This window comes from Elephantulus edwardii, unplaced genomic scaffold (assembly GCF_000299155.1).
Source record: "Elephantulus edwardii isolate Elephantulus edwardi_28Jun2011 unplaced genomic scaffold, EleEdw1.0 scaffold00026, whole genome shotgun sequence".
In the NCBI taxonomy this organism is placed as follows: domain Eukaryota; kingdom Metazoa; phylum Chordata; class Mammalia; order Macroscelidea; family Macroscelididae; genus Elephantulus; species Elephantulus edwardii.
The window spans coordinates 15,644,288-15,671,716 of NW_006399776.1; the positions used below are offsets into that span (position 1 = coordinate 15,644,288).

At 38.4% G+C, this 27,429-nt stretch overlaps 1 protein-coding gene across 3 annotated transcripts in view; it reads right to left on the reverse strand.

Annotated features, from left to right (window-relative positions):
- The window catches only part of FMN1 (formin 1), a 580,566-nt gene that overhangs the window by 208,755 nt on the left and 344,382 nt on the right, over positions 1–27,429 (reverse strand). For all 3 annotated transcript variants that reach the window (XM_006883052.1, XM_006883051.1, XM_006883053.1), the window contains 2 exons: positions 5,202–5,263; positions 2,437–2,525 (listed from right to left, as the gene is read on the reverse strand). In XM_006883052.1, the coding sequence (XP_006883114.1) occupies positions 2,437–2,525; positions 5,202–5,263 (151 nt within the window). The remainder of the gene's footprint in view (positions 1–2,436; positions 2,526–5,201; positions 5,264–27,429) is intronic.

The window sequence follows — 27,429 nt, forward strand, 5'->3', positions numbered from 1 at the left end:
GAAAACTAGGCCGGGGGCTGATTGTGGAACAGACCACCAATTACTCATATGCAAGTTCAAGCTGAAGCTGAGGAAAATTAAACCAAACCCACAGGAGCCAAGATATGACTTTGATTTCATACCACCTGAATTTCAGAATCATCTCAGGAACAGGTTTGAGGCCTTGAACACTAATGAGCGAAGTTAATTGTATTAATTAATTAATTATTTAATCGGATTTGATTGTGTGGATCATAACAAGTTATGACTGCAACCGAGAAAAATGAGAATCCCAGAGCACTTAACTGTGCTTATATAGAACCTACACCTGGGCCAGGAGGCTGTTGTGCGAATAGAGCAGGATAACACTGAATGGTTTAAAATTGAGAAGGGAGTATGCCAGGGTTATATTCTCTCTCCATACCTATTCAACCTGTATGCTGAGTAAATTATCCGAGAAGCTGGACTCTATGAAAAGGAGTGTGATATCAAGATTTGAGGTAGACTCATCAATAGCTTGTATTGTGCAGATGACACAATCTTACTTGCTGAAAGTGAAGAGAACTTGAACTTGTTGCAGAAAATTAAGGAATGCATATTTTTGTATGGATTGCATCTCAATGTTAAAAAAAGCAAGATTCTTACCACTGGACCAAAGGCAGAATCATCATGGATGTAGAGGTGACTGAAACTGTCAACAGCTTCATCTTGCTTGGATCCACAATTAATAGATTCCATAGATATGGAAAAATGGATCTAAGCAAACCTGACCTCTTTGCCGATTTTAAACCACGCCATTTTCCCTTGTGTTCACACAACTGCTTCTTGGTCTAAGTATAGGTTTCACAGGAGCGCAATTAAGTGTTCTGGGATTCCCATTCTTTTCAATGTTCTCTTTAATGTAATCCAGAAAGCCTGAAATATATATTATCTGACCCTTAATAGAGAAATCCTGCCAACTGTTGGCGGAAAGTAACAGCATTTCTTTCCAACTAGTAAAATGTCTGATATCCCCAACTGTCCCCAAACACTCCACAATAGTTTAATCAGTGTCCAATTATTCTACACTTGGTTCCTTTGTTATCTGTTACTAGCATGTTCCAAAACCCAATGATGTCAAGTCTATTCTGAATCCTGTGACCCTACAGAACAGAGTATTACTTCCCCACTCAGTTTCCATGGTTACGATCTTTATAAAAGTGGATTGCCACATAGTTCTCTGGAGTGAGAAGTGGGTTTGAACTGTCTTCTTTCTGTTGGTAGCCAAGTGCTGAGTAAGTATGCTCCTACTGTTATCAGGAATTGATTTATTGAATTAATCTGTAAGGTAGGGGGTTGGTAAGAGAATGGTATAAGTAAACCGAACAGAAAGACACAAGAACCCCATTTACACTGATTTGTAAGATTCCTAGGCCATGAACCAACCTTTGAGGATTGGTGGTCTCAGAACCATATTCTATGCAAGAAAACTCATGAAAGACATCAGAAAGTTTTGTCAATAAATGAGTAAACCTCACTTCTACTAGTCTCCTAGAAATGTGTTTCTGGACCTGAACATCCAAGCCACCATGCAGAGTGGGGTATGGTCAAAGGGCAAAGTATGAAGGTTTCAGTGTAATCCATGAAATTTTGAATACCTTTAGGGACGGTATGTTAACCTGAACCTGGATGCTTACTTCTTTGCGTTCTACTTCTTCAACTCATCTCTTGTTGACAGGGAAGACCTAAACTAGCCAGGAAGCCTTCAGGGAAGCAATCAGCAAAGGATCCCTCTGATCACTGAACAGCTGAGGGGCCCCTAGAGATGATCTGCACTTATCAGAGTCTAAGGAGACCAGTCAAGGACAAGAGTAACTCAGCCACACATTGAATTCCTGGACTTACGATGGGATGCAAAGACATATCCAAGCTACAGTGGAAACATGTCGAGATAGAGAATGGAATGAAGATGGATGGATACATGCAAAGGGAGGATGAAAAGGCCACCTTGAAATCAGGCAGAGCGGGGGGGGGGGCGGTTTGGGGCAAAGCTGGCTTATTCAGGCTGTGTTTGCTAGATAGGGCATTCAGGAAAATTCATTTGAGTTCTGTGACTATTGATGTCATTTTTTCAACTGCATCAGCAGAACCTTAAACAGAGCAATGCCTTCTCCCTTTCTCGGTTACCCTTTTGGCCAAATGTTTAGTCTAGGAGGAATTAACAAGTTGCTAGAACAAGAAAGGGGAGCAGTGAGGGGGTGGAGGAAGAGGGTGAGATATTATATCCGCAGCACAAATCTCAGCGCCGCTTTTCCTGGCAGCCCAATGATCCTGCTTTGTGCAATAGGTCACAGGCATGACGTGTGGTGGCTTCGCTCACTGCACAGTGTAGGCCTGGTTAACGCAGCCTGGGAGGCAGGGAGACACAGACTGCAGTTCCCCCTTTGGCCTAACAGTAAAGTGGTCAAGTGCGCTTACTGTTCAGGTTTATCCAGTAGTTTCAGTTCTTCTTCTTTGGACGTCTCATAATACTTTCTTATTTTAACCAGCTCATCCTCCTGGGCTCTCTGTGTCGAAATGAAAAAACAAAAATAAAAAACAAGAGTCAATGAGAATCTATGAAAATCTTCCAGTGCTACCTCTATGTACAGCTGTGGATCCTAAAGTTTGATTCCTTGAATCTCAGTCTGAGCTTCAGCTGCTCAAGATGTTTGGCAGAAATGCTTAAGCATCACATTAGCAACCCAAGTCATCAAACATATCTCACTGTCACTCCAATCCACTGACCTCAAGTCAATCCTGACTCACAGCAGCCCTGTAGGACTGAATGGAACAGTTGCATAGGGTTTTCAAAGCTATGAATCCTTATCTGTGAAGACTGACAGATCTTTCCCCTACAAGGATGCTGATGACTTCGCACCACTGAACGTTCAGTTGGCAGCCTCACACAACCAAAGGTTTTCTGTCTATAATGCTATTGCTGTTATTAAGTGCCCTTGAATTAGGTGTACATTTACCTGCCTTTTGTTGTATTGGGAAGTGATTTGTATGTTGTTACTTACTTTATAGTTTAGGTATCTACACTCTAGATAGATACGATTCTAAGTGTGACCCCATCAACCCTCAGGATGATTCCATGCCAAAGTCTGAAGGTCAGTGGTCAGATGCAAATAGACCTACCAAGTGACTTCAGCTGGACACAAGCCAGGGCATTTAATCTTTGGATCCTATTTATTCCCCTGTAAAGACCCTGCTCATAAATGGAGGAAACACCCGTAAAAAAGAAAGCAGTATTTGCTTTCTTAATCTCAGACGTGCTTAACTTATATGGATTCTCAATTTCCTCATTTTTTAATCGCCCTTTTCCCTTCTTCTGCATTTGAAAGTACACATTGTATGATTTATTTTAGTATTAAATTATACACATGCTTAATTTATCAAGCAATTTCAGTTGTGTGCTCACACCTTGTCCCTACTGTGAGCTAATGTACTGATCACGCGCGTGGTGCTGAGCCCATCATAATGCCAAAATGATGGACTTTCACTCAATTTTAGATATGCATCCTCATTTTAGATACGATTCACTTGGGGTTGTTCCTAAATAACTGGTGAATCCTTCTTTCCCCCACAGTCTACTCAGCTTTCCAGGTACTTCACAAATGTGCTATTGATCCAGGGGCTGATACTGGTGTGCTTTTCTCTTAACGGAAGCCTTACTAATGAAATAAGTTGAGAAGTTCCCATTCAGATACATCACACAGCTCTTGGTATGTATATATAAAGGAAACCTAGCAGCACCATGGTTAAGCCTTTGGCTGCTAACTGAAGATGAATCATTTGACTCCATCCAGTATCTCGATAGGAGAAAGACCCAGAGACCTGTTTCCACAAATACTACTGACAAAGCTTTTAGGGAACTTCTGCTCCTTCACATCGGGACACAATGAGTTGAACTTAAAGGCCCATAACAACAACAACAACAACAACAACAACAACAACATATATAAAAGATATGAATACATTCTAGAAAGGAGACTTAGGGTCCAAGAGGGTCATTAGTACTGAATTAACTCATTCGTGTTTGGTGAGCCTAGTGCAGAGCCCGAGGCTGCTTCTTGGGAAACACCATTGCTCGTGGAGGAGAGGATCTGGCTTAATCTCTGCTTTTACATTTTAATACTTAGTGCACCAAAACAAGTAACAACTGTCGGGATTCTGACTCTCCTGCAGCTTCTCTGCAGCACAGCCTGCAGGTTCTGCTGGTTATTTCCACATATAACCCAAGTCAAAAGATCATATTAGTGTAGAGTGCCATTTGCTGTTCAAACAGCTACTGCTTTGGGTACTGACTTCTCACTTAACATACACAAAGACTTGAGGCACCTTTTCATGGCCACTGCAAACATCTTGTTTGGATTAAAAAAAGACAAGAAAAAGCAATAATTGCATCAATGGCAAATTAAGATTCTGGAAACTTCCCATGAACCAGTCTTAAGGCCAATTTCTCATTCCCATGGTTTTACTAGGAATCTTTTCATTCTATATCTTAAATAAGTCATTTAGCCACAAATTAACACACACACGATTTCAGAGATTCCTTCCCATATGGACTGGCTTTGGCTATCAAAGATATTTAAGACAGGTAGAACCCATTACAATCTCCATTGTACTAAAGGGCAAAGAGGCTTAAGGAGTTTAAATAAATTTGCCCAAAGTGATTTAGCAGACAGTGGTAGAGTTAGATTTCAAATGTTAAGAGCCCAAATACACACTCAGCATATTCTACAGCTTCCCATATTCAACATCAGCAGCTCATTCGATTTGGAGTAAGCGTTCACACTCGTATTACATCACCTTTTCTCAAAGACAGGCACAGGTGTAGTGTACATGACCATGAAACAGGTAGATTAATTTCTCTCGGATGGTGGGTAACACGGCACATGAGTGGTCTACACCTTGAACTACCCTCCCTTGAAAGTTGGTAACAAGATTCGCTAATCCAGATCCACAATGAGAGCTGGGAACCTAGTGCTTCTCTCATGTCTTGTCCAACTCAAAGTTGGGTTCCTGTGCTGGAATCTCTCATGTGAGGCAAAAAGCCTTCCTACTGGAGCATATGAATGGCTTAGTAATTTTTTAGGTAGAAAGAGTAAAAAAAAAATCATTTTCCTGACCTTAACATTTTTTATTGATAAAGCTTATGAAAAAGAGAAATGTCAGGTTTTTATGTCTTTGATACTCACATTTTCAAACAGCGCTGCCAGCGTCTCCAGATCAACCACAGAGTCGTCTACATTGAAAATAGCTGCCACACATCCAAACAGAAGAAAAAAAGGATTTGATTAGATTTCCCATATTACCTCCAACTTCAAGTCTAGATTCTAAGCAATGTAATATCACACCTTCTTACACAAAATTGTTGTGCCTTTCAGCATGTTCCAATTCCCTTTTATATCAAGAGGCACAAAATGAAAGGAAGCCTAATGGTTCCTATCGCTGGCCTGGGCCTTGGCCCTGCCTTGTTTAATTCCTCAAGCTCTGTATCCTTTCTGTAGTTTAATTTAGGCTCCACAGGAGAAGTGTTTGTGCTGTAAAACAAAATCAGTTTGGAAGTTTGAAGCACATTTTTTTAAATCTTTCTTCCCGGCTGGTAATTGAAGAGATTTAATACCTAATGCACCAGAACTGACTCTTGCCCATTACCAGGAAGAGAGAGCGAGCAAGAGAGAGAAAAAAAGACAATGTTAGCAAATTAAATGAATTCAGGCATGTGATTTGAGGCACTTTTCCGTGGCCACTGCAAACATCTTGTTTGGATTAAAAAGACAAGAAAAAGCATTAATTGCATCAATGGCAAATTAAGATTATAGAAACCTCCCATGAACCAGTCTTAAGGCAATTTCTCATTCCCATGGTTTTATTAGGAATCTTATTGTTCTATATCTTAAGTAAGTCATTTAGCCATGAATTAACATGCATATGATTTCATCTAAGGAGATTCCTTCCCAAATGTACCGGGGTATAAACACCGAGATTTTAAAGTCATACTGGCTTTGGTTATCGAAGATATTTAGAATGGGCAAAGTCCACATCTTTAAATAATTATTCAAAACTAATAAGGTTTGTTCCCTCAACTCTACCTCTCTTCCCTGACTTTACACTGTGAAATTAACCAGCACGCTAGTAAATTTTCTCTGTGGCAGGCTAATTAATTTTATTAAACCAACCAGTGATATGTAGAATGCCTTAAAATTTTGGTCATCAACCGTTACTCTGTTCATTGGTATTATAGCGTGGTTTTGGAGAAAATAGGGATCAAGGTAAAGGGTAGGTGGATTTTGAATTGTTCTGCTTCTTTTATAGGTTAGAGTCAATAATTTGAGTCTCTTTATATCATTTTTAAAGAGCTAAATACTTAAGTCAGGTAAGATCAAGATCAATCTCTTAGAACACTGAGAGGTGTCACAGGCCACCTTCTCTAAGAAAGGAGTTAATCAATAAACTACTCTTATATAATAAGTAAGATATGTGAGAAAAGAAGAGGTTAATATCTTAATAAGTGACTTGTTTCAGAATTTTTTAAGACAAAAGGAAAGTTATAGGCAAAAAAAAATCCAGTCTGAAACCACGAAAGAAAAATGCAGTTTGAAGGGGGCTAAAAATGAGTTTATCCTGTTATGACTGTTTTTTTACATGTGGAGATAATATGAATTTGCTCATTTATGGCCCAGCCTATATATGTATTAATTTCTAGTATTTTAAACAAAAACAAAATAGCCAGGAAAAAAAATTTCCATTTTTTAAAATCTCAATATTCTTCTACATACATCAATAAATGTAAATGCAATAGGAAAAGACCAACTTTTAAAAATAATTCATCTGAAGAGTTCACATGTACTCTAATCCTACATACTAGGTATTATAGATGAACTACAAACTTAAGCTATTATTAAGGGATATTTCATTACTGAGAAAGAGAGGATATGTAGGTATCTTTTCTCAATAAGTACTTGGGTTTTAAAACTCATCAGACTGGGGCCTGAAAGCACAGTTTGAAGTGTTATATGATCAGCTAGTTTTCTTCTCATGAGCTAGGTAGCAGAAAATAACAACTCAAAACACCTAGTGAGCATGAGATAGAAGAATAAATTTAGGGCATTCATCTAGTCATTTAACCATATACTTCTTAAATAAAGAATTATCGAATGTACTAATTTCTAGAGACTGTTCTAAAATGCTCCAGATATAGACGTATATATTTGATATGTATAAAGCATATAAAATATTTTGCCTTATGGAATTTAGAATTTCATGTGTGGAAGAGAAGATAGAATACATAGATAAACTCAAAAGATGGTATACTATGAAGAAATAGGAGATTATCAGACAGTATAATTAAAATTAAGGAAGGCTTCTTTGAGGAGGTGGCCTTTAAACTAGGACCAGCAAAGATCAGTTTGTGAGTGTCTGGAAGAAAACATTCTGGGCATAAATCCTTTTTCTTGATGAAGAAATAGAGTGCAGGAAAAGGCTAAAATGGTCATAATGGAGAGAGCAAAGGGAAAGCATGTCAAGGAAGCCTGGGAAGAGTATCAAAAACCTTCCTCTCTCTGTGATCTTGGCAGTCTAATTGTTCAGCCTTCGGCTTATCTATGAAATGGTATAAGGATACCATGTTGTAAAAGTTTGAAGTGAGACAGTATGTAAAGAAGGGGGCTTTGATGGCTTAGTGGTAAGAAGCTGCGCTGCAATCCTGAGGCACGCAGTTCAAGTGGGAGGAATAATGTGCAATCTCCTTCAGCACAATTCACTGCCTCTGAAAACCTGCAGGAGGGCAGCTCTGGGTAAGTTTTGATTCACAGCACATAACAACGACAACAATATGTAATGAAAGGAGCCTTGGTGGTGTAGTGCATAATGTGCCAGGCCATTAAACAAAAAGGTCAGCAGTTTATATTCTCCAGCCCCTTCAAGGGAGAAAAGTGAGCAACCTGCCCCTGAAAAGATTTCCATAGAGCTTCAGAAATCAGATGGAGGGTCACTCTGAATGAGGCTTGACTTGGGTATTTTCTGTTTATTTTAATATGCAAATTGCTCTTAGGTTAGCACATGGATTATGGATTATGTTATAAACTCGAAAGAACTCCACACTGTCACTAATCCTGGCAGCTCTGCTGGCAGAGCCCACAGAGAGTGGCACTGCTAAGTCAGAGGCCACACTTCTCCAGTGGTTAGAATCAACCAGCAGCTCCACAAAAGAAACAAAAGATGATTGTCTCCTCCAGTGATCCACAGCTCAGAAAAACCAACCGGAAGGTCAGCTATGGGTAGGTTCCAACTCAACGGCAATGAAGGTTTGACGTTTTACAACTAATGTGATTTAAATATATGGATTGTTAATGTGTTTTAATGTTAGTTTCTAATGCCGTGTCTCCCTTAACACATGTAAAGAATGTGAAAATGACTACAAGAAATGAGTTGTGGTTGTTGTTGTTGTTATGTGCCGTCAAGTCACTTGTGACTCATAGCGACGCAATATACAACAGCTTTAAACTCTGCTCTGTCCTGTGCCAATCACAGTGTCTCCGATACACCCATCCTGATTACCCCAGTCACTGAATCAATCCATCTTATAGAGCGTCTTCCTCTCCTGTGCTGTCCCTTCATCCTACCAAGCATGATGTTCCTCTCCAAGGACCAGTCCCTCCTTACAACATGTCCAAAGTATGTCAGACGAAGCCTCAGAATCCTTGCCTCCAGGGAGCAACCCAGTTTAACCCTCTCCAGGATGAAGCTGTTTGTTTTCTTAACAGTCCATGGTACACTCAGTATTCTTCTCCAGCACACAGCTCAAAGACATCAATTCTCCTTCTATCCTCCCTAGTTCATTGTCCAACTCTCTGACGCCTAACAGGTGATTGCAAAGACAATGGCCTGTATCAGACACACCTTAGTCTCTAGAGAGACACCATTGCTCTTCAGTACTTTGGAGAGGTCCCTAACAGCAGACTTTCCCATGACAATATGTCTTTTAATTTCCTGGCTGCTGTTGCCACGAGTGTTGACTGTGGAGCCAAGCAAACTAAAGCTGTGAACAATCTCAAGCTCTCCATTATCCATCCTGATGCTGCCAATTGGTCCCGTGGTATAAATGCAATTTCCAGGAATTCTTGGATGCTTCAGATAAAAGCCAAACCCCAAAATAAAGCCAATATACACAGCAAACCCAAATCTGCTGCTGTAGAACCCCCTTGGCCTTGTGGCAACCCTCCGCTGGAGCCAACAGTTCCATCTTTTTCCAGTGGAACGGCTGGCAGTTAAACCACAGACTTCTCAACTGCGCAATACATTATACCACCACTGTTATTTCCCAAGATAAAAAAAGCAGCTTTTACTAAACCCTTTCCCATTCTTCAAGACTCCATTCAAGGCCCAGTTAGCTTCAGGATGTATTAGAAATTAAAGAGCCAAATCAACAAATAACTATAATAACAAAAAATACCGTATCAAATATTTAAAAGAAATATAACTTACCTCTGATATGTGTTCAAGAAGTAACCCAATTTTTACCTTTGACTTTAGTTTTTCCCAGGAAACTATGGTATCACTAATTTTTTTTTTAAATCAGGTCTTAAAATGTAACTTTGTTTCCTAAAGCATCTCAAATGTTCCACTCTAAATATTGCGTGAATTCCAAACTCTTTGGCTTGGTTTGTAACCCATCTGTCACCTAAACCTACAATTCAGATATGGTCTCCCACCACTTCTTCCATGTATCCTGTGCTCAGTCACACTGAGCAATTCCCTCATCCTGAACATGTCTTGGCCCCCTTCTTTCCCATCCCTCATTGTCCAACAACCAAGTCAAATGTCTCCTACCTTGTCAGGGGAGCCTCAGCTTTGGGATTAGTAAATTCTGATGCTCTACCTCTGCCACAGCTCAATCATTCATATTTGACCTAAGGTAAGGGTTGCTGTTGTTGTTATTGTGTACCATTGAGTTGGAATCAACCCATACCTACTTTTCAGCAAGTTTTCACACTCGCTGTGAGGCCCCAAATCACACAGAACAAGACTGCACATCTTTCTCCCACAGAGCAACTCATGGATTCAGACCATGTACCTTAGCAATGGCAGCATGATGCCTTACCATTCACCTGTATTACAGAATGTTATAAAACAGTCTTCCTTTCCCACTAAAAGAGACTTGTAGGGAAGGACAGTTTATTATGTATCTTGATAACCCTTGCACTTAGCAAAGTACTTGGTGCCAAATTGATTATTTTTGTATAAAACTAAAGACTGTGATAAAATACCAAGAGAATACCAAGAGAACAAATCCTTGGATGGAAATTGAGGACAGACATCTTGAAAATGATAATATAGAGGCAATAAGGAGTAAGTGCTTAGAGATCAGCAAGTTTAAGATCACAGAAAAGTCAGGAAATGTACATGGAAAAGTTTAAAACATCTAGTGTATTTTATACATGTATGTACATATTTTTCTTTCTTTTTTTAAGAAAAGTGACAACATAGAGATTTTACTGTTGGACAGAGTTAATTTTAATTAAAATTTTCTTTCTCCTCATTACATTTTCCCCTGCTTTTGTTTTATTTCTTAAAACCAAGTTTAGTCAATAGAGTTGAATAATCATGTTCCCAGCTCTCTATATATACTCAATATAGTCTAATTGGCCTGAATAGTCCATACCAAAAAATAATCAAGTGTAACAAATGAATTTTCTCATTTTTAATGAGAGTATTTACTTTCAATCTTGCCTCTAAAAAAGCCTTTACATAGCAGCATCATATTAGACAAAAAAGGTCAAGGGTAAAAGTTCAACTGCTATACTGCTTCAGGCAGACACCTGAAACAGCCTTTTAATAATCTTCATCAATAAAACATAAAACCAAGAACATTTCAAGGAATGACAATTTGTAAGTTTACAGTGAGTGCCAAGGAACACTGGAACATCAGTGGGAAGACCTTAACAGAAGAAGAAGAAAAAAGGCTCATGGAAGGGTCAGGAAATGGATGGCAGTTCAGCTGTAGCTTGAAAAGACAATTCAATAAGGCATCCAGGGAGATAATGCACCGAATGAAAACAGGAGCAAGAACTTGTAGAATTTTAGACATTGTAATACACTCAGTATCTGGTAGGGAGCTATTTAGTAAGAGTTGCAAGTTGAAGGATAAAAATAGTCATGTTTTCAATAAAAAAACCCAACAATGCATAACCAAATAAAAAAAAAGAGTCAAGTCTGTACTGTTGGACATTATGAGTCTCAGTGGTCTCATGTGTGAGAGAACAGAATACACAACTATAATCCTTGCAGAAGCAGCTCATCAGGTCTTTCTTCCAGGGTGTCGCTGGGTCCTACACTTAAACCGTTCACCTTCAGTTTAGCATTAAAACACAAGCCATTTGCACCATTCAGGAACCTTTACATTGCACAAGTCAAAATTTGGAAAGACTAGTTTGGAACCTATTGCAATAAGTAAAAAGTACCAAAATCTTAAATAGTGTGGGCAGAAACGACAGGACAGAGGAGGAAGAGCCCATTGAGTAAACACAGTAATATTACTGAGAGCCTAATGGTAAGGAGTTGCACTACCAAGCCAAAGGTTCAAGGTTCAAATCTACCAGCTGCTACACAGAAGAAAGATGGGCTAGCTCTTTCCATGTGATTTATAGCCTCTAAAATCTTACCAAAGGTCAGTTATGAGTGGATTCTAACTCAGCAGCATGTAACTGTGAGGATAGAGGGAACTGGACTATCAAACCATTCTGAGATTATTAATTTAGATATAAGGAAAAACTTCTGTGCCACTCACAGAAATACACAGGTCAGCCTAAGAAGTGGACATAACTATTGATTCCTCCCCCTACTCCCTCCCAGAATGGGGTTGAAGAATGGAGTTGAAGAAAAGGACTGGGGAATTATCAAGTAGATGAAGACATTCATTTTAAGGGCAATGTCAAGTATTTCATCAAGCTTTTCTACTTCCCTAGAACAGTATTTTTAAAAGGAAAATAAATTCAGAGGCAGAAAAACCAACATCAAGAGATTATCTGGCTGGGCCCAGAAGCTTAAGGAAATTAAATTAGTTCTACTATTTCTAACTCTAGAGAGTAGCAAAGGAAGTTGAGGTTATTGTACAAACGTCTGAAAAGGTAAAAACTCTTACGTCCTAGAGATCCTAGAAGACTTATCTTACATGGGCATAATTCTGCCTCCTCGTCACAAAACAGAGTTTAAATTCCTAGAGGGTCATGCCTGGTAGTTCTATTCTCCAAGTGTCAGGACAATGTTTCAGAGAATCAATACACTCTCTCTGACTAAATTATCCTTAAAGATACTATTACATTTAAAAACTATCCAACCATTTGGTTAGTTAACTCGTGATTAAAAGATAGAAAGAAATTATTCTTGGAATAAAACGTATATGGAGTTCCCTAGGATCATCATACAGCTCCTTCTATTCTGTATTTAAAAGCCTCTCAATCCCTGTCTATCTGGCATGTGCACGAGCACACACATAGATACACACTTTTCAGTTTATAAATTGAATAAACAAAAGCCAGGCTACATCATTCTACAGCAAACCTCAAAGCCCTGATACAGTAATCCCAAGTAATTCCAGCTTTTGCTCCCATCTGTACAGGGCTCATTATACCGACACTCCTGCAAATGGTGTCAGAAAGGTGAAGTGTCAAATCCACAAAGGGGAGACGCCAACAACTCATTGCTACTGCAATATCAATCATTGCTGGTGGTTTTTACTTTTATCTCCCTCTCTCCTTAGTTGTCCCCACTCACACTGTCAGTTCAGTTAGAATATTTCACCTACACCTCACAATATGTCCAAAGGAAGTAGACACACGCTGTGAAAAGCTGGTAATTTTATTGGGTTCCTTTACCTTTAAAAATCTGTTACTTGGTCAAGTCTGGTTTCTGGGCTCGTTTTTTGCAGGGAAATTGAGGCAAACATTTTTATGTGGTCCTCTGGTGCCTGCTCTGTACTACAAGAATTATATACACAAGGATCATTAGAGTAGTGTTTCGCCCATTAAGATATAATAACCGTCAGCAGGGACGAAAAGCAGATCAGTATCACAAATTCAAACTAACAGGCTCACATAAAAGCTATGCGCCTGCTTCAAGCGCATGCACAGGTCAGGGTCTTGCACAACAGGCAAATTCCCTCTCTCGCACGGAGACTGCTTTTCACAAGACAAGGGTGACTAGAAAGAACATGCAGGAATTCTCTCAGCCCTCCAGCTATTTTTTAACCCTTGGTACTTTGCTATCCTCAAGTGCACCATGTCCTAATAAACAAAGAAGGACTGAGCTTGCTGTTGGAAGGACTTCTAATTTGTAAAAACCAAGTGGAGTCATTTAAGGAAGCTGTTCTTTCTGGATTTGGCCTTTGGGCAAGAAACATGTGGAAGACTGAGACAGAGAGGTACATCTTAGTCTGATAGGTCAGCCAAAGTAAATCTGGCCCTACAAGGTGTGGAGGATGTTACAGACAAATGACTTTGAGTTGGCGCATCAGGTTTTGTCTAATACTGGTTTTAATAATAATCTTTACATAGTGCATTTTATGCTTCCCTGTATTTGTTAAGTAGCTGACAGGTCACCTCACATAGATTCAGTGTTGAATAAGTTATTTGCCCACAGATTAGCTTTAGTCCCAACCTAGGAAAGTAAAGATTAGTGAGCTAATTTGATTTCATCAGTAGACATTATTCTGTTAACATTGTTAATTTCCAAATAGCTGACATTAAATTTAGCTATATTTTCTAGATTACTGGTATTTTCAGGCTTGCTAAAAAACAAACAAAAACTTAAAAAGATCCTCAACTTTGAAAGGAGAGAAAAAAAGACAAGTTCCATAGAAAGATTCAAGATGTAAAACTCCCATGTAGACTGTCCCACAAAATGTGCACAAATCGTCTACCCCTAGGGCTCTGAAGATAAAAAAAAAAAAAAAGAAAGAAAGAAAGAAAGAAAAAAAGGAGACTGGAGGAGGTGATGAGAGGAGGCAGTGCAAGGAGTGAAGCAGTGAAGAAAGGGAGAGCAGAATCAACTTTTCACAGTCACAGTCGCCAGCAAGAAGGCCATTATGGGAGAGAAGGCTAAGTCCATGACAGAAAGTGGACAGAAGGTCAAAAGAAAGGTGTAGACAGAGTGCCATGAAGAAAGTAGGAGAAGCACAGGGACCAGAACAGAAGGACACACAGCCCTGTCACCACTGAAGAGCTTTAGCAACTCAATCTATCCACAATGGTCAGAGCTTGAAGGCTTCGTGAGTCCTCACTATCCCCCATGACTACTATGTTATGCCTTCAGTCAGCACTAGATACATCTCTATTCACAGAAATGCATACATGACTGTCCTCTATGACTATCTGATGGAAATTGTTAAGTAGCTTAAAGTGAACAATGGGCACAGCAGGCAAACCATATCAGATTGTTGTAGTTGTTGGTAGGTGCCGTCGGGTAGGGTATAATTTGTAATGACCGTGTGAACAACATATCTGAACCCTGCCCTATACTGTGCCATCTTCACAATCTCTGACACACTTGAGCCCTTTGCTGCAGTCACTGTGTCAAGCCAACTGATTGAGAGTCTTCACTCTTTTACTGACTCTCCACCTTTCCAAGCATGACGTTGCTCTCCAAGGAACAGCTTTTCCTAGCAACATGTTCAAACTCTGTGAGATGAAACTGTGTCATCTTTGCCTCCAAGGATTCCAAGGACCACTCTAGTTGGAGTTTTCCTAGACATATCTATTAGTTCTTTTTCAAGCCCATAGAACGTTCAACCCTCTTCTGAATATTACCAGCACCACAGCTCAAAGGCATCAATTCTCCTGTCATCCCTCACTGTCCGCCTTAGGTGCACAGCAAGTAATTGGAAAGCTCATGGCCTGAATCAGGGGTCCTTTAGTCTTCAAACTGGTATCATTGCTCCTTAATAATGTGGAGAGGACTACAAATGTTTGATCATAACTTTTATATAATATTTCAGTATTTACAGTAAAATGAAAAACCTTACTATTTCTTAACTATTATGCCACTTGAAGCAGAAGTCATGTAGAAAAAAAATTCTATAAAAAGAAAATGGAAACCTGAAATGGCTAAATTTTGAATAAGAATAGAATAAAACCCACAATAGCATAAAGTCTAAATTTCGAAAGGATTGCAATAATTGCAACATTCCATTCTATGCCAGAATTAATTGACAACGAAAGCACATAAACAAAAAATGAAGAGGCACCAATGAAAGATGCCTCAGATAGAAAAGAATAAGATGTATTGTTGTTGTTATGTGCCATTGAGTTGCCTGTGACTCATAGCAACCCTCTGTACAGCAGCTCTGAAGCCTGCCTTATTCAGAGTCAGTCTCACTGTCTCTGACACACCAACGCTCATTACACCTCACCCAAGGCCTTCCTCTTCTTCACTGTCCCTCCACCCTTCGAAGCATGATGTCCTTCTCCAAGAACTGGTCCCTCCTAGCCTCGTGCCCAAAGCATGTAAGATGGAGCTTCAAAATCCTAATTTCCAAGGAGAAACTTGGTTTCACCCTCTCCAAGACAGATCTATTTTTCTTGGCTTTCCACAGTATGTTAAAGAATTTTCTCCAGCAACACAACTCAAAGGCATCAATTCTTCTTCTGTCATCCTTAGTCATTGTCCAGCTCTCTGATGCATAGCAAATAATTAGAGAAATGAATTTTATGACTTCATCAAAGTTGGTAATTCCTTGCTGGTATAATGTGCTACCTGGTGAGACCTTACTTTGGGTACTGGTGGGATACAAAGGAAGGAAGTTTAAATGACACATTAAATAGGAGATGGTTGGGAGGTAGAAGAAATGCCAACCACAAAGGAGACGTGTTTCTAATATACTCTAAAAATTATCATCAAGTAATCTTTCAAAGTTAAAAAATAGATAAAAAAACTATAACTAAAAAATCCCACAACCAACTGACACCTAGGGTTCAAGTATGTACTATGCTCAAAGGTGCTCAAGGTATCATTATGTAAGTGCAATTAAAATTGTCCATGGCTCAAACCTCAAAGAAGTGCACACAGCAGAGAATCCACAAAACTTCCCCTGTTCTATCCTCTCCATTCGCTATGGAATGAGAAACAGTTTGGGTTAAGCTGCTTCTGTTCTTCCATTAGTTCTGGTTCTTTTAAGCCAAAATTACATTCCAGGCAGATTGGATGGTTTCAGCTAGTTGCCTGAAGGTAAAGTACAAAGAAATGCCACCCTCTGCTTTCTGGACTCAGCTGGGTGAGTGAAGGAATGTGTAGTCATTTAGAAAGACTTGGGTGAGATTCCTGCTACTCAGGTGGTTTAGAGTCAGTGAGAGGAAGAAGAAGATGGGAAAATGAAGTACTTTAACACCTATCTATTTATTTATCTAAAACTTAAAAGAGAGTCCTGCAAATATTTAATATATGAATTTACACTGTCATCCTATTCAGTCGTATGTCAGCAGGGCAGGATTATGTATCACATTTGGTGGGGAAGCATCTTCCTATATGGCATCTTCATTTGTTCATGCTTTCACATATCCTAGAGTGTGTGTGCGCATGTGCACTCCCAATCAAATGAATTCTTCAGATTCTAAAATCTAGTTTTAACAAGGCTAAACTTCAACAAATGAACAAACTAGATCCAAAAGATTCCTGTAGAGAAACCCAAGACTAAAGATCAACAATAAGAATCAACAAAAAGGATATGGTAGAGTGGAGAGTAAACTCTCATCAGCCATGGATGAAGATAAAACCAAGGAGAGTTGAACCAGATTTACCAAAAAGTTTCTCCCCACATACAATAGATTAACCTGGAAATATGGGTTTATGTCCATTATTATTAAAGTATGCTTTATTCTACTTCTAAACTGAGCCTTGATACATTATTTAATGAGAAAAGCCTTCAAAGTTAAAGACATTTAGAAATCTTTTATCAATTTATTTATATTTAGTTACGCTTTATAATATGGAGATATAGATCTAGATAGATAGATATAAAGTACAGCCTGAATGCTCTTTGGAGGCAAGAATGATAAGACTTCACCTCACATACTTTGGGCATGTTGCTAGGATGGGAAGGACATGATACTCAGAAGAGTAGAGGGTCAGTGAGGGAAAGGAAGACCCTCAACCAGGTGAATTGACACAGTGACTGCTACAACAGACTCTAGTATGTCAGGAAGTATGAAGATGGTACAGGATAGGATGGAGTTCAAATCTGTTAATGAGATTGCTATGAGTCATATTTGAATTGATGACAACTAACAACAAAGAATATATAAAATGAAATGCATGCTCTAAAACTTTTTTTTTAAAAAAATGTGGTTATGTGCCATCAAGTCGACTACAACTCTTAGCAACTCGAGGAACAAACCCTGCCCTATCTTGAGCCAATCTCACTGTCTGAGCCACCTGCTCTCATTGCCACCGTCACTATGTCAATTCATCTCATCCAGGGTCTTCCTATCCTGAGCTGACTCTACATCCTTTTGAGCATTATGTCCTGCTCCAAGGACTGGTTTCTCCACGTAACATAAAAAAAGGATGTGTGACGGACCTTCACAATCCTTGCCTCCAAGGAGCAACCTGGTTTCACATCCAGGGCAGATCTGTTTGTTCTCTTGGCAGTCCATAGTATGTTCAATACCCTGCCTGGGACTTCCAAGTGTAGTTTTTCCTAGACTGTGGTGAAAGCTCTTCTTCAGTAAATATTTCATAGAAAATTCATTGGGAATTTCAAATGCCTGATTAAATTCACAAGTAAGTGAACTACTGGTGAGTAGGACTTCTGGTCGACTCAATGTATCAGACTCTGCCCACCAAAATGTCATCAGTTTGAATCCACCAGCCACCCTGTGGGAAAGCTGTACAGTGTCCTCCCTGTACATCTAAGGAGACTTTGGAAAATTTTAAAAACAAGAAGCAGAGTGACCTAGTGGGCATTCTCTGATTTAGGAGGCTCGAATTTAGACTCTGGCCTGTAGTTAACTTACATCCCTCCCACATTTTTAATTGAGAGTCTTAAATAGAAAGATAGTCTTTGATGCAGATACATTCCTAATCTCAGTCTGAACGAGTATGAACTAAAGTGAAAAATGTTTTATTTTTATCTTAGGTTAAATATTATAAATATGAATTCTCAGTATACGGGAATTTCCCAAAGAATGCTAGGAGGTTTCTGGCACCTAGTCTGTTGTAATGCCTTTAGAGGTTTAGATCAAGAATAGTCAACAGCAATTTTCCATTTCTCATGGGAAAAGAATAAGAGGAAGTCACTAACATGGAATGAAAACACTAATTTGCAATCATGTAGGCAGTTACTGTGTCCAAGGATGTCAAATGCTTTTAAATACAAGTCGTCCCTATTCATCAGATGAAAAATGAGTGGTAAGCAAGTAACTTATTCAAAATCTCTCCTAGGACAAATACAAGAGCTGTGGGTAGTAAGATCAGCCTCTTGAAATAATTTTTCCTGAATGCCAAGGTCTTTCCTTTAGTTATGCAGTGTTTAAACATTAGTCAGGGTAGGGATTTGGTTTTCTCCCACATGTCAAACATCATCTTGGGTAGAGAGAAACAGAAAGGGTTACTTTCTTGGAGATGTTATGTTTCCAAATTATTCCTATCTACTTAGCACCAGATGAGAATTTTCAGAAGCTCATTCATTGTACATTTTAAGAAAAATGTCCCTAATTAAAATAATCCAATGCCTTTAGATACAGTGACGCTATATATTCCTTCCATCTTCTTTTGATGCTTCCTAAATCATTCAACATTTTCCCCACAGCATCCTTCAGTATTGAAATTCCAGGCATTAATTTATACTTCAGTTCTTGCAACTTAAAAATTCTAAGAAAGTTCTTATCTTTTTATTTTCTGATTCCAGGGCTTTGCTCATTTCATTGCAATAGTTTACTTTGTCGTCTTGGGCAGTCCTCTGAAAGTGGCTATTCAACTTTTTTATTCTGTCATTTTTTCCCCCTTTGTTTTGATTTCTAGATGTTCTAGTGTAATTTTCAGAATCTCTTCTGACATCCTTTTTGATATTTTCTTTCCCCCTGACTTTGATGCCTTTGAGCTGTGGTGCTGAAAAAGAGTAATGAATACACCATAGACTGCTAACAGAACAAAGAGGTTTGCCCTAGAGAGGGTGAGACCAGGCTGACATACTTTAGACATGTTGCAATGCAACACCAGTCCTTAAAGAAGAACGTGATGCCTGGAAGGGTAGAGGGACAGTGAAAGAGAGAAAGACCCTTAATGAGATGGATTTATTCAGTGGCTGGGGTAATGGAGGTAGATGTGTCAGAGACAGTAAGATTGGCACAGGATAGAGCAGGGTTTAGGGATTTTATACATAGTGTCACTATGAGTTACAGGCTACTTGACAGCATATAACAACAACAACTGACTTTGTAATGAATGGCCTTTTGTTTTTTTCCTAGATGGCATCTTTGATGTCATCCCATAGCTCACCTAATTGTCATTCATTAGTGCTCAATGCCTCAAATCTATTCTTGAGATGGTTTTTCAATTCACATAGACTCAACATTATATTTTGTTTCTTGTGGACTTGTTTTAATTGTTAGATGGAGAAAAGTCTGAAACTGTCAATTATTTCATCTTACTTGGATTCACAATAATCACTCTTGATTAATAGTAGTCAAGAAATAAAAAAAAAAAATTGCATGGTACTGGGAAAATTAGCTACAAGGGACCTCTCCATAGTGCTGAAGAACAACGATGTCAGTTGAAAGAGTAAGGTGAATCTGATCCAATTAATTGATATACATCCAAATAATTGATATACATCTGAAAGTTGAACAATCTGAAAGTTGAATATCCTTAGAAGAATCATTGATGCCTTTAAGTTGTGGTATTAGAAAAAAGAGTACCGAATATCCCATAGACTGTCAAAAAAACAAATCTTTCTTGGAGAAAATGAGACCAGGGAGGGTGCTCCCTGGTAAAGTACTGTCTCATATACTTTGGGCATGTTGTTAGAAGGGGCCAGTCCTTGGAGAAGGACATCATGCTTGGAAAGGTGGAGGGTTGACATAGGAGAGGAAGACCTTCTATGAGATAGGTTGACAGTGACTGTAAAAACAAACTCAAGTATATTGGAGATGGTGAGGGTGACACAAGACAGGGAAAAGTTCAGATCCATTATTCATAGTGTCACTATGAACCACAGTCAACTCAATGGTACATACAATAACAATAACAAAATAATTAAAAATAGAACTAAGTTTCCTCGCATCTACCATAGTGTCTCTTGCTATACTTATGGTTTCCTTTTTTTTTTTTTTTGAGGAGGGGATGGCAGCATCATTTTACACATAGTTGCTGAATTAAGAAAGTCAAGGTATATCCAAAACTTCATTTCTATCATTTTTTCCATCTGTAATCATAAAACTCTGTCCAGATATTCTTTGTACATATTTCCTTTACATTTATAGTATATTTCTCTTGCACATCTCTTATCAAATCGGCCTTAGTTATCGCTTTTACATTCATTATCTGCACTACTCATTGAAACAGATTTCTAAGAGACATAATCTTCTTTCAGTCTTGTGTTTATGCAATAGACATTTATCATCGCTTCTCGGCCTTTTGGCTAAGATCAAGTGCAATAAACATTTATCAATAATCACCTATATGCTAGGCACCTGCATAAGATCCTGGGGTACATCGGTAAGAAATCTATCTCTTCAATCTAGTTCATGCAGCTTGTTGACCTTCTAACAGGTTTCTAGAGGCTGTAAGTCACATGGAAGGAGACTGACCATGTTTCGCCCCAGGAACAGCTGGTGGATGTGAACTGCCTACCTTTAAGTTGGCAGCACAATTCCTTACGCACTAGGTTACCAGAGCTCCCTGCATTCTGAAAATGCAGGTGAATCCAAGCATAAATGGAGAGGTTTATAAAATAATTCCTATGAAGAAAGTAAGAGAGAATTACCTTAAGAGATTTACACTGAAGAGAGATGTCTAGAGGTCTGACTTCCACTGAGGAGTGACATTTAACCTGAATCCCTAAATAAGAAAAGGAGTTAGCATTGGGCAGCAGGAAAGATCAATTGCTAGGAAAAGGTCCATGAAAATGTTGAAAACCCTAATAAGATGGATTGACACAATAGTAGCAACAATGGATCCAAAGATATCAAAGATCATGAAGATAGTACAGCACTGGGTAATATTTTGTTTTCTTATATATAATGTTACCACATGCTAGAGGCAATTCAGTGGCAACCAATAATAACAATATGCAAAAAGTGGAGCTGAAGAGTATTACTGATGATAGAATAGCAAATGAAAAGATATAAAACAAAGGAGTTTGGCTTTTATTAAGGAATCAAAGAAGACCACTGCAACTAGAATGCAGTGAGAAGGGAAGCACAGAGAACAAAGTAGGAGACCCAGCTACGGCTAGAGCATTCAAGAGCTTGGAAGTCAGTCTTCCATGCGACAGCCTGGGGAGCACATCTACACTCAATTTCAGATCAAAGTTTTTCTCTTCATGGTTTCATCTCCCTGTTTCTTATTATATAATGTCCAAACATCTTGCCATAATATTAAGGGCTTTATCTGGTCTCAATCCAACTTGTGCTTTCAGTCTTGTGCTCTGAAATAACCTACATTCACACAATCTATATACTCCATTCACAGTCCCAATTTGTTCTTTCATCGAGTGGGAAAGTTCTTTCTCTGTGTAATGATCACCATTCCAAACTCTAAGATTCATTAAAATTATTTATCTTCTGTAAAGATATCCCCTGAATGTATAGGAATAACTAAGATACTGATTTCTGTTATTCCACAGCTGACTTTACTGACATCTTGAGCTATTGGTACATATATTATGTTGTAAATTTTAAAGTGTCTTGTTTGACTATAAAATCTGGCTTGACTTCATGTGTTGCAATAGAGTGATGGTTTCTCATACAGAACCAGCACTTGATATTTGTTTACTGGATGAAGGAATGAAGTTAAGTCAAAATTCAGGCTGTTGAGTAAGAACTGACTCATAACTGATCATCCAGGTGGTTTTCACAGGGTATATCACAGAAGATGACTGTTCATCTTTCTCCAGTGGAGCAACTGGGCCATTTGAAACATTTATTATTGAGGAGGGAATACCATTCCTTACCCACTAGGTCACCAGAGCTTCCTGAAGAGACAGTAATTTTGTCCAAATGTACTGAGATGAAATACATTACCAAACTTGATTTTATTTAATCAAAGGTTTACTCTGTTTTAAAAAAAAATAAGTCATTCAATGCCCATATCAAGTGCCTTTTAGGTCTTAGCCCAATTATCTGTAAACAACATTTACTTATTAATAACAGAAACAATCTCTAGCAAATAGATGCACCATGACACAAAGATACAAACTGGCTCTCTGTCTATGTTTTAATCTGTGATTCTACAGGCTTAGAAAGTACTTCTTGAAAGTACTAGGTAATTTTAGAAAGCAACATAGAAGTTGCTTGTCTTTTACATGAGGTAAATAAGGTTGTTCCTAAGAAGCTGGACTAGTAAAAAGTCAGATTATTCATCTGCAGGAGACAATTGTGGATTAAAGTAAACAAAACTGTTAACAAGGTATCCAAGGTATACTACTAACTCCTAGGAAGCTGGACTGGAAATGTCAGTGTCATTTAGAAACCTGGAATGCTGGGAGCTCTGCAGGATGTCTATAATCACTTCTGCTTCTACTGAGCTTTACAACATCTAGGTGTATTTTCCCTTAACTTGTTCGTGCTTGTTTCTTTACATTCATGTCTCCATTTCTTCATTTACTCATTCACTCAATCATTAAAATAATATGTACTGTTTATAACGTATGTAGCTGGGACAGTAAAAGGGACATTTTAGTGAGGAAGAACAGTATTAACAGATATAATGTTAAGTAAAGATAGGTAGAAGGAAAAAATAATGAACAGAAACGATAAACACGTCAGTCACAAAAACAGAATTTTTAATCCGTAACATGTATATGTTACCTTTCTGTTTATATCAGCTTCTTATTAATTAACTCTTATGAAGTAAGAAAGCGCAAGTTTCCTTCTGTTTTCATCCACTGCCAAATAGGAATGTCTGACACAGGGCCTCAAGAACAGTCTGAGAACTGTAGTCATTTCACTAGAGCTGAGGAGCTGTGAGACCTTGCCCAGCGTGCCAGCTGGCCTCCCCTGAGTCCATCTCACTGCATCCCTCCTCACATTAAAATAAACATCTTAGACCAACAACAGCACAGGGAATCCTTTCATCAGGATGACAACACAAGGCCAAGTGCATTCCATTCGCGACCAGACATGGATTCAGAATGAAACATAACTGACACAGCTTGGGCACCTACGTGACCTTCAGATGCCAATGTCAGTCAAATGATTCCAAAGGAAGATTAAGCTCTATTATATTGCCATATTCATCTGGAATGTATTACTAAATGAAGAAATGGAACGGAGAGGTATTTTATATTTTAAAAGAATTGGGAGCCCTCTAAGATGGATAGCACGGGATACTCACGGTAGAATAAAAAATTAAAATAGTCTGCCCACAAATCCTAGAAGCTTATGATCCTATAATCACGATTTTCAAGGATGAAATGAAAGTTTAAAGTTCAGGTAAGCCTATTCACGGTCAGAGAAGATTGCTAAAAAAGGATTTAACAGGTTGCTGCACACTTTCATGATTAGAAAGACATTTTTTTAATTTTTTTTGATGTATTACCGTTATTTGCGGCAATGTGTTTAGTGAACTACTCTTTTTTTGTTGTTATTATTATTAATTTCAATAAAAATTTACAGAGACTTTGAATTTCCATTCATTCATTGTTGCACTTTTCTCCCCTCCTAACTCCCCCACTCCACCCCAGTACACTACCCTCTTGGAAAAATAAAAGAAAAATTATTTCATTGTTTTACAGTCCCTCCACAGGTCCACTCCACTATACTGCCTTGGCTCTGAACTCCTTTCATGATAAAAATACCTGATAACATATCCCTCTTAAACAGTTTTCTCCTTCATCTGTTTCAATGCAGTATACATTATTGAACCCATCTTTCTCAGTCTCCCGCCAACCCTGAGGTCAGTCCTGTTTTACAACAGTGGCACCATGCAGTATTTGTCATTTTGTGACTGAGATACTTCACTCATAATGTCCTCCAGGGTCACCCATTTTGAATAACACCGAATGAGTTCCTTGTTTTTCAATGCAGCATAGTATTCCATTGTGTGAATATACCACAGCTTCTCTATCCATTCGTTTATTGATGGGTACCTGGGTTGTTTCCATCTCCTTGCTATTGTGAACAGAGCCACGATAAACATGGGTGTGCATATATCTGCTTGGATGTCAGTTATGGTCTCTTTGGGGTATACTCCCAGTAGTGGAATTGCTGAGTCAAATGGTATCTCTATTTGTACCTTTTTGAGAAAGTGCCATACTGCCTTCCACACTGATTTTTGACAAGGAGATGAAATCAGTTAAGTGGGGAAATGACAGCTTTTTAAACAAATGGTCTTGGCAAAATAGGAAAACTATCTGCAGATGACTCAAGCAAGATCCACACCTCACTCCATACACAAAAATCAACTCAAGGTGGATCATGGACCTAGGAATAAAACCAAGGACTATAATCTTCATTACAGAAAAGCTTGGAAGAACGCTAGAAGCCCTAATCCACAACATAAACAGTATTCCAAGTATCCTGAAAAACCTACAACCAGGAGAAGATAAAATAGATGAGTGGGATCTTCTAACAATCAAATCCCTATACACATCCAAAAACTTCTCCAGCAGGGTAAAAAGTGAAGCCACAGACTGGGAAAAAGTGTTTGGTAATGACATTTCAGATAAGGGACTTATATCCTGAATTTATAAAATACTTGAGCACCACTAATAAGATAAAAGGTGAATAATCCAATTGAAAAATGGGCACAGGATATGGACAGATACTTCACCAAAGAAGACATTCAGAGGGCCAACAAGCACATCTTGAAGAAATTTTCAAAAGCCATATCTCTAAGACAGATGCAAATCAAAACAACTATGAGATATCATCTCACCTGAGTCAGTATAGCAAGATTTAAAAGAACAGCAAGCAACAAATGCTGGCGAGGTTGTGGAGAAATTAAAACCCTTATTCACTGTTGGTGGGAGTATAAAGTGAACTACTCTTATGTTTACTGCTGTTGAATCTTTTATTGAATTAAAAATGAACCATTAGCCATAAAGCTGGGTTGTTACGTGAAAAAGGCTTATGGTCTTGGTTTGGTAGCTGAATATGGATGGCATGGCTGGGATCACCCTTAGTCATGTAATGTCTGCCGTACAGAATATGCCACCAGGAACAGTTCTCCTTAGTATTATTAGGTGCTTCCAAACAGATTTTGATTCACAGTGACCCTACATGTCAAAGTTGTGTTGTTGTTGTTGTGTGCCATCAAGTCAATTACGAGTTATTGCAACCTGGTGTGTGCTAGAGAAGCACTTTCTAAACTTCACACCAGGTCTTCCTTCAAAGAGGTACTACAAGAGTTCTAATGGCTAACTTCTTGGTTACTAGCCAAGTTTTTACCTGTTGCACCATCAAAACTCAAATTCAATGATGTAAAGTTAGTTCTAATTCATAGAAACCCTCCATAACATTTCTGAAATCGTAAATAAGAATATGAGAAGACTACCCATCATTCTCCTGATTATCTGCCAGTGAATTTGAACTCCAGGCGATACAAAGACTTCAGATTAGCAGCTCAACTTGCTACAAACCAAACCACAAGGTCTACCCTGTTGCCCTATCAGTATTTTTTTAAAAAGATTTGTTGTTGTTGCTGTTTTTCCATTGAGTCAGAACCAATCCATAGCTGACCCTCCATTAGGTTTTTAGAGTCAGTAAATCACACAGATTTACTATCCCTATCCCTCCTTTTCCTGTGAAGTAGCTGATGGATTTGAACTCTGTGCTTTTAGTATTATAGAGCAACTTCTTACCACTAGACCACCTAAAGTTTAACCATTAAAGAGGAATCATTGTGAAAACTTGCACCATTGTGTTATATCAAATTCATGAACAGTTATTGTTAAGGATGGAAATCTGCCAACTTACCTTAAGAGTCCATTTCCAATTTCAGCATCTACACTTAAAAAAAAAAAAAAAGCAAGTGCCCCTACCATGTAACTGTAAACTCCTTTGTCTTGTTTTATGTTTTCCCCCTAACCTAAGGGACCTCTGGTAAAGAGTTGCACTGCAATACAAAGGCACACAATTTAAATCCAGCAGATCCTCTATGGGATAAAGATTGACAATCTTCTCCTGCATGATTGAAAAGCAGTTGGAAGGTCAGTTTGAGTCAGTTCTGCCTCAACAGTACATAACAACAAATAATAAAAGGACTACCTATTTAACAAAGGTATACAGAATTATATTAAGCATATTTTGGGTCTGCACCTATAGCAGTATTCTTATTTTTTATTTTACTTTAAAAAAATGTATACTGATTTATTTACAAAGTTTGACTACATTGTTTTTCACAAAAGATCCTTCCCATTTCCTTCACCCAGCCTACTCATTGAATCGTGCAACCCTATGATAAACATCCTACCCCCATCCTCACCCTTCTGTTTCCACCAACCCAGCCTTGGATCTTCATTCTCTTTCTACAATAATGGTCTTATACAGTATTTGTCTTTATGAGAATTAGTTCATTCACTTAGCATAATGCCCTCCAGTCCCTCCCAAGTTAGGCAGTAATTTACAAAATCATTGGTCCTGTGTGCTTGTGTAGTATTCCATTGTATGAATGTACTACAACTTCTCAATCCATTCTTTCGTGGTTGGACATCTGGGCTATTTCCATGTCCTCACAATGGTGAATAATGCATCTATAAACACTGGAGTACCAGTTTCTGTTTGACCCTCAGTTCTCATTTCTTGGGGTATATTACAAGCAAAGGAATAGCTGGGTCATATGGAATTTTAATGTTTAGCTTTTTGAGAAAGCGCTATGGCTGTCTTCTGCCATATACCAAAGTAAAAGAATTCTGGGGTAACAAACACTTATACCTAAAGGACATCATGCCTTCAGAGAGTCTCCCCTATTAAATTCATGGTTAAGTCTACTGAATTCATCTCAGAGAGAGTGTATTACAATTCAGAATTTATTATAGGTGGCACATCAAAATAAAGATAAGCAAGTAACTGATTAGGAAGAAAGATGCACTGCTTCCAAGCAACATGCTTTTTAAAAAGTGAGATGACTTTTTATTTACTTTTCTGTAGAATAAGAAATATACATGTACAAATAAAATGTCTATTGAAATGTATTTTATTTAAAATTGAGCATCAAATAATAAAGTAGAAATATGGGGAAATTGGGGAGGGGCAAGAGGAGGTGAGCAGAGCT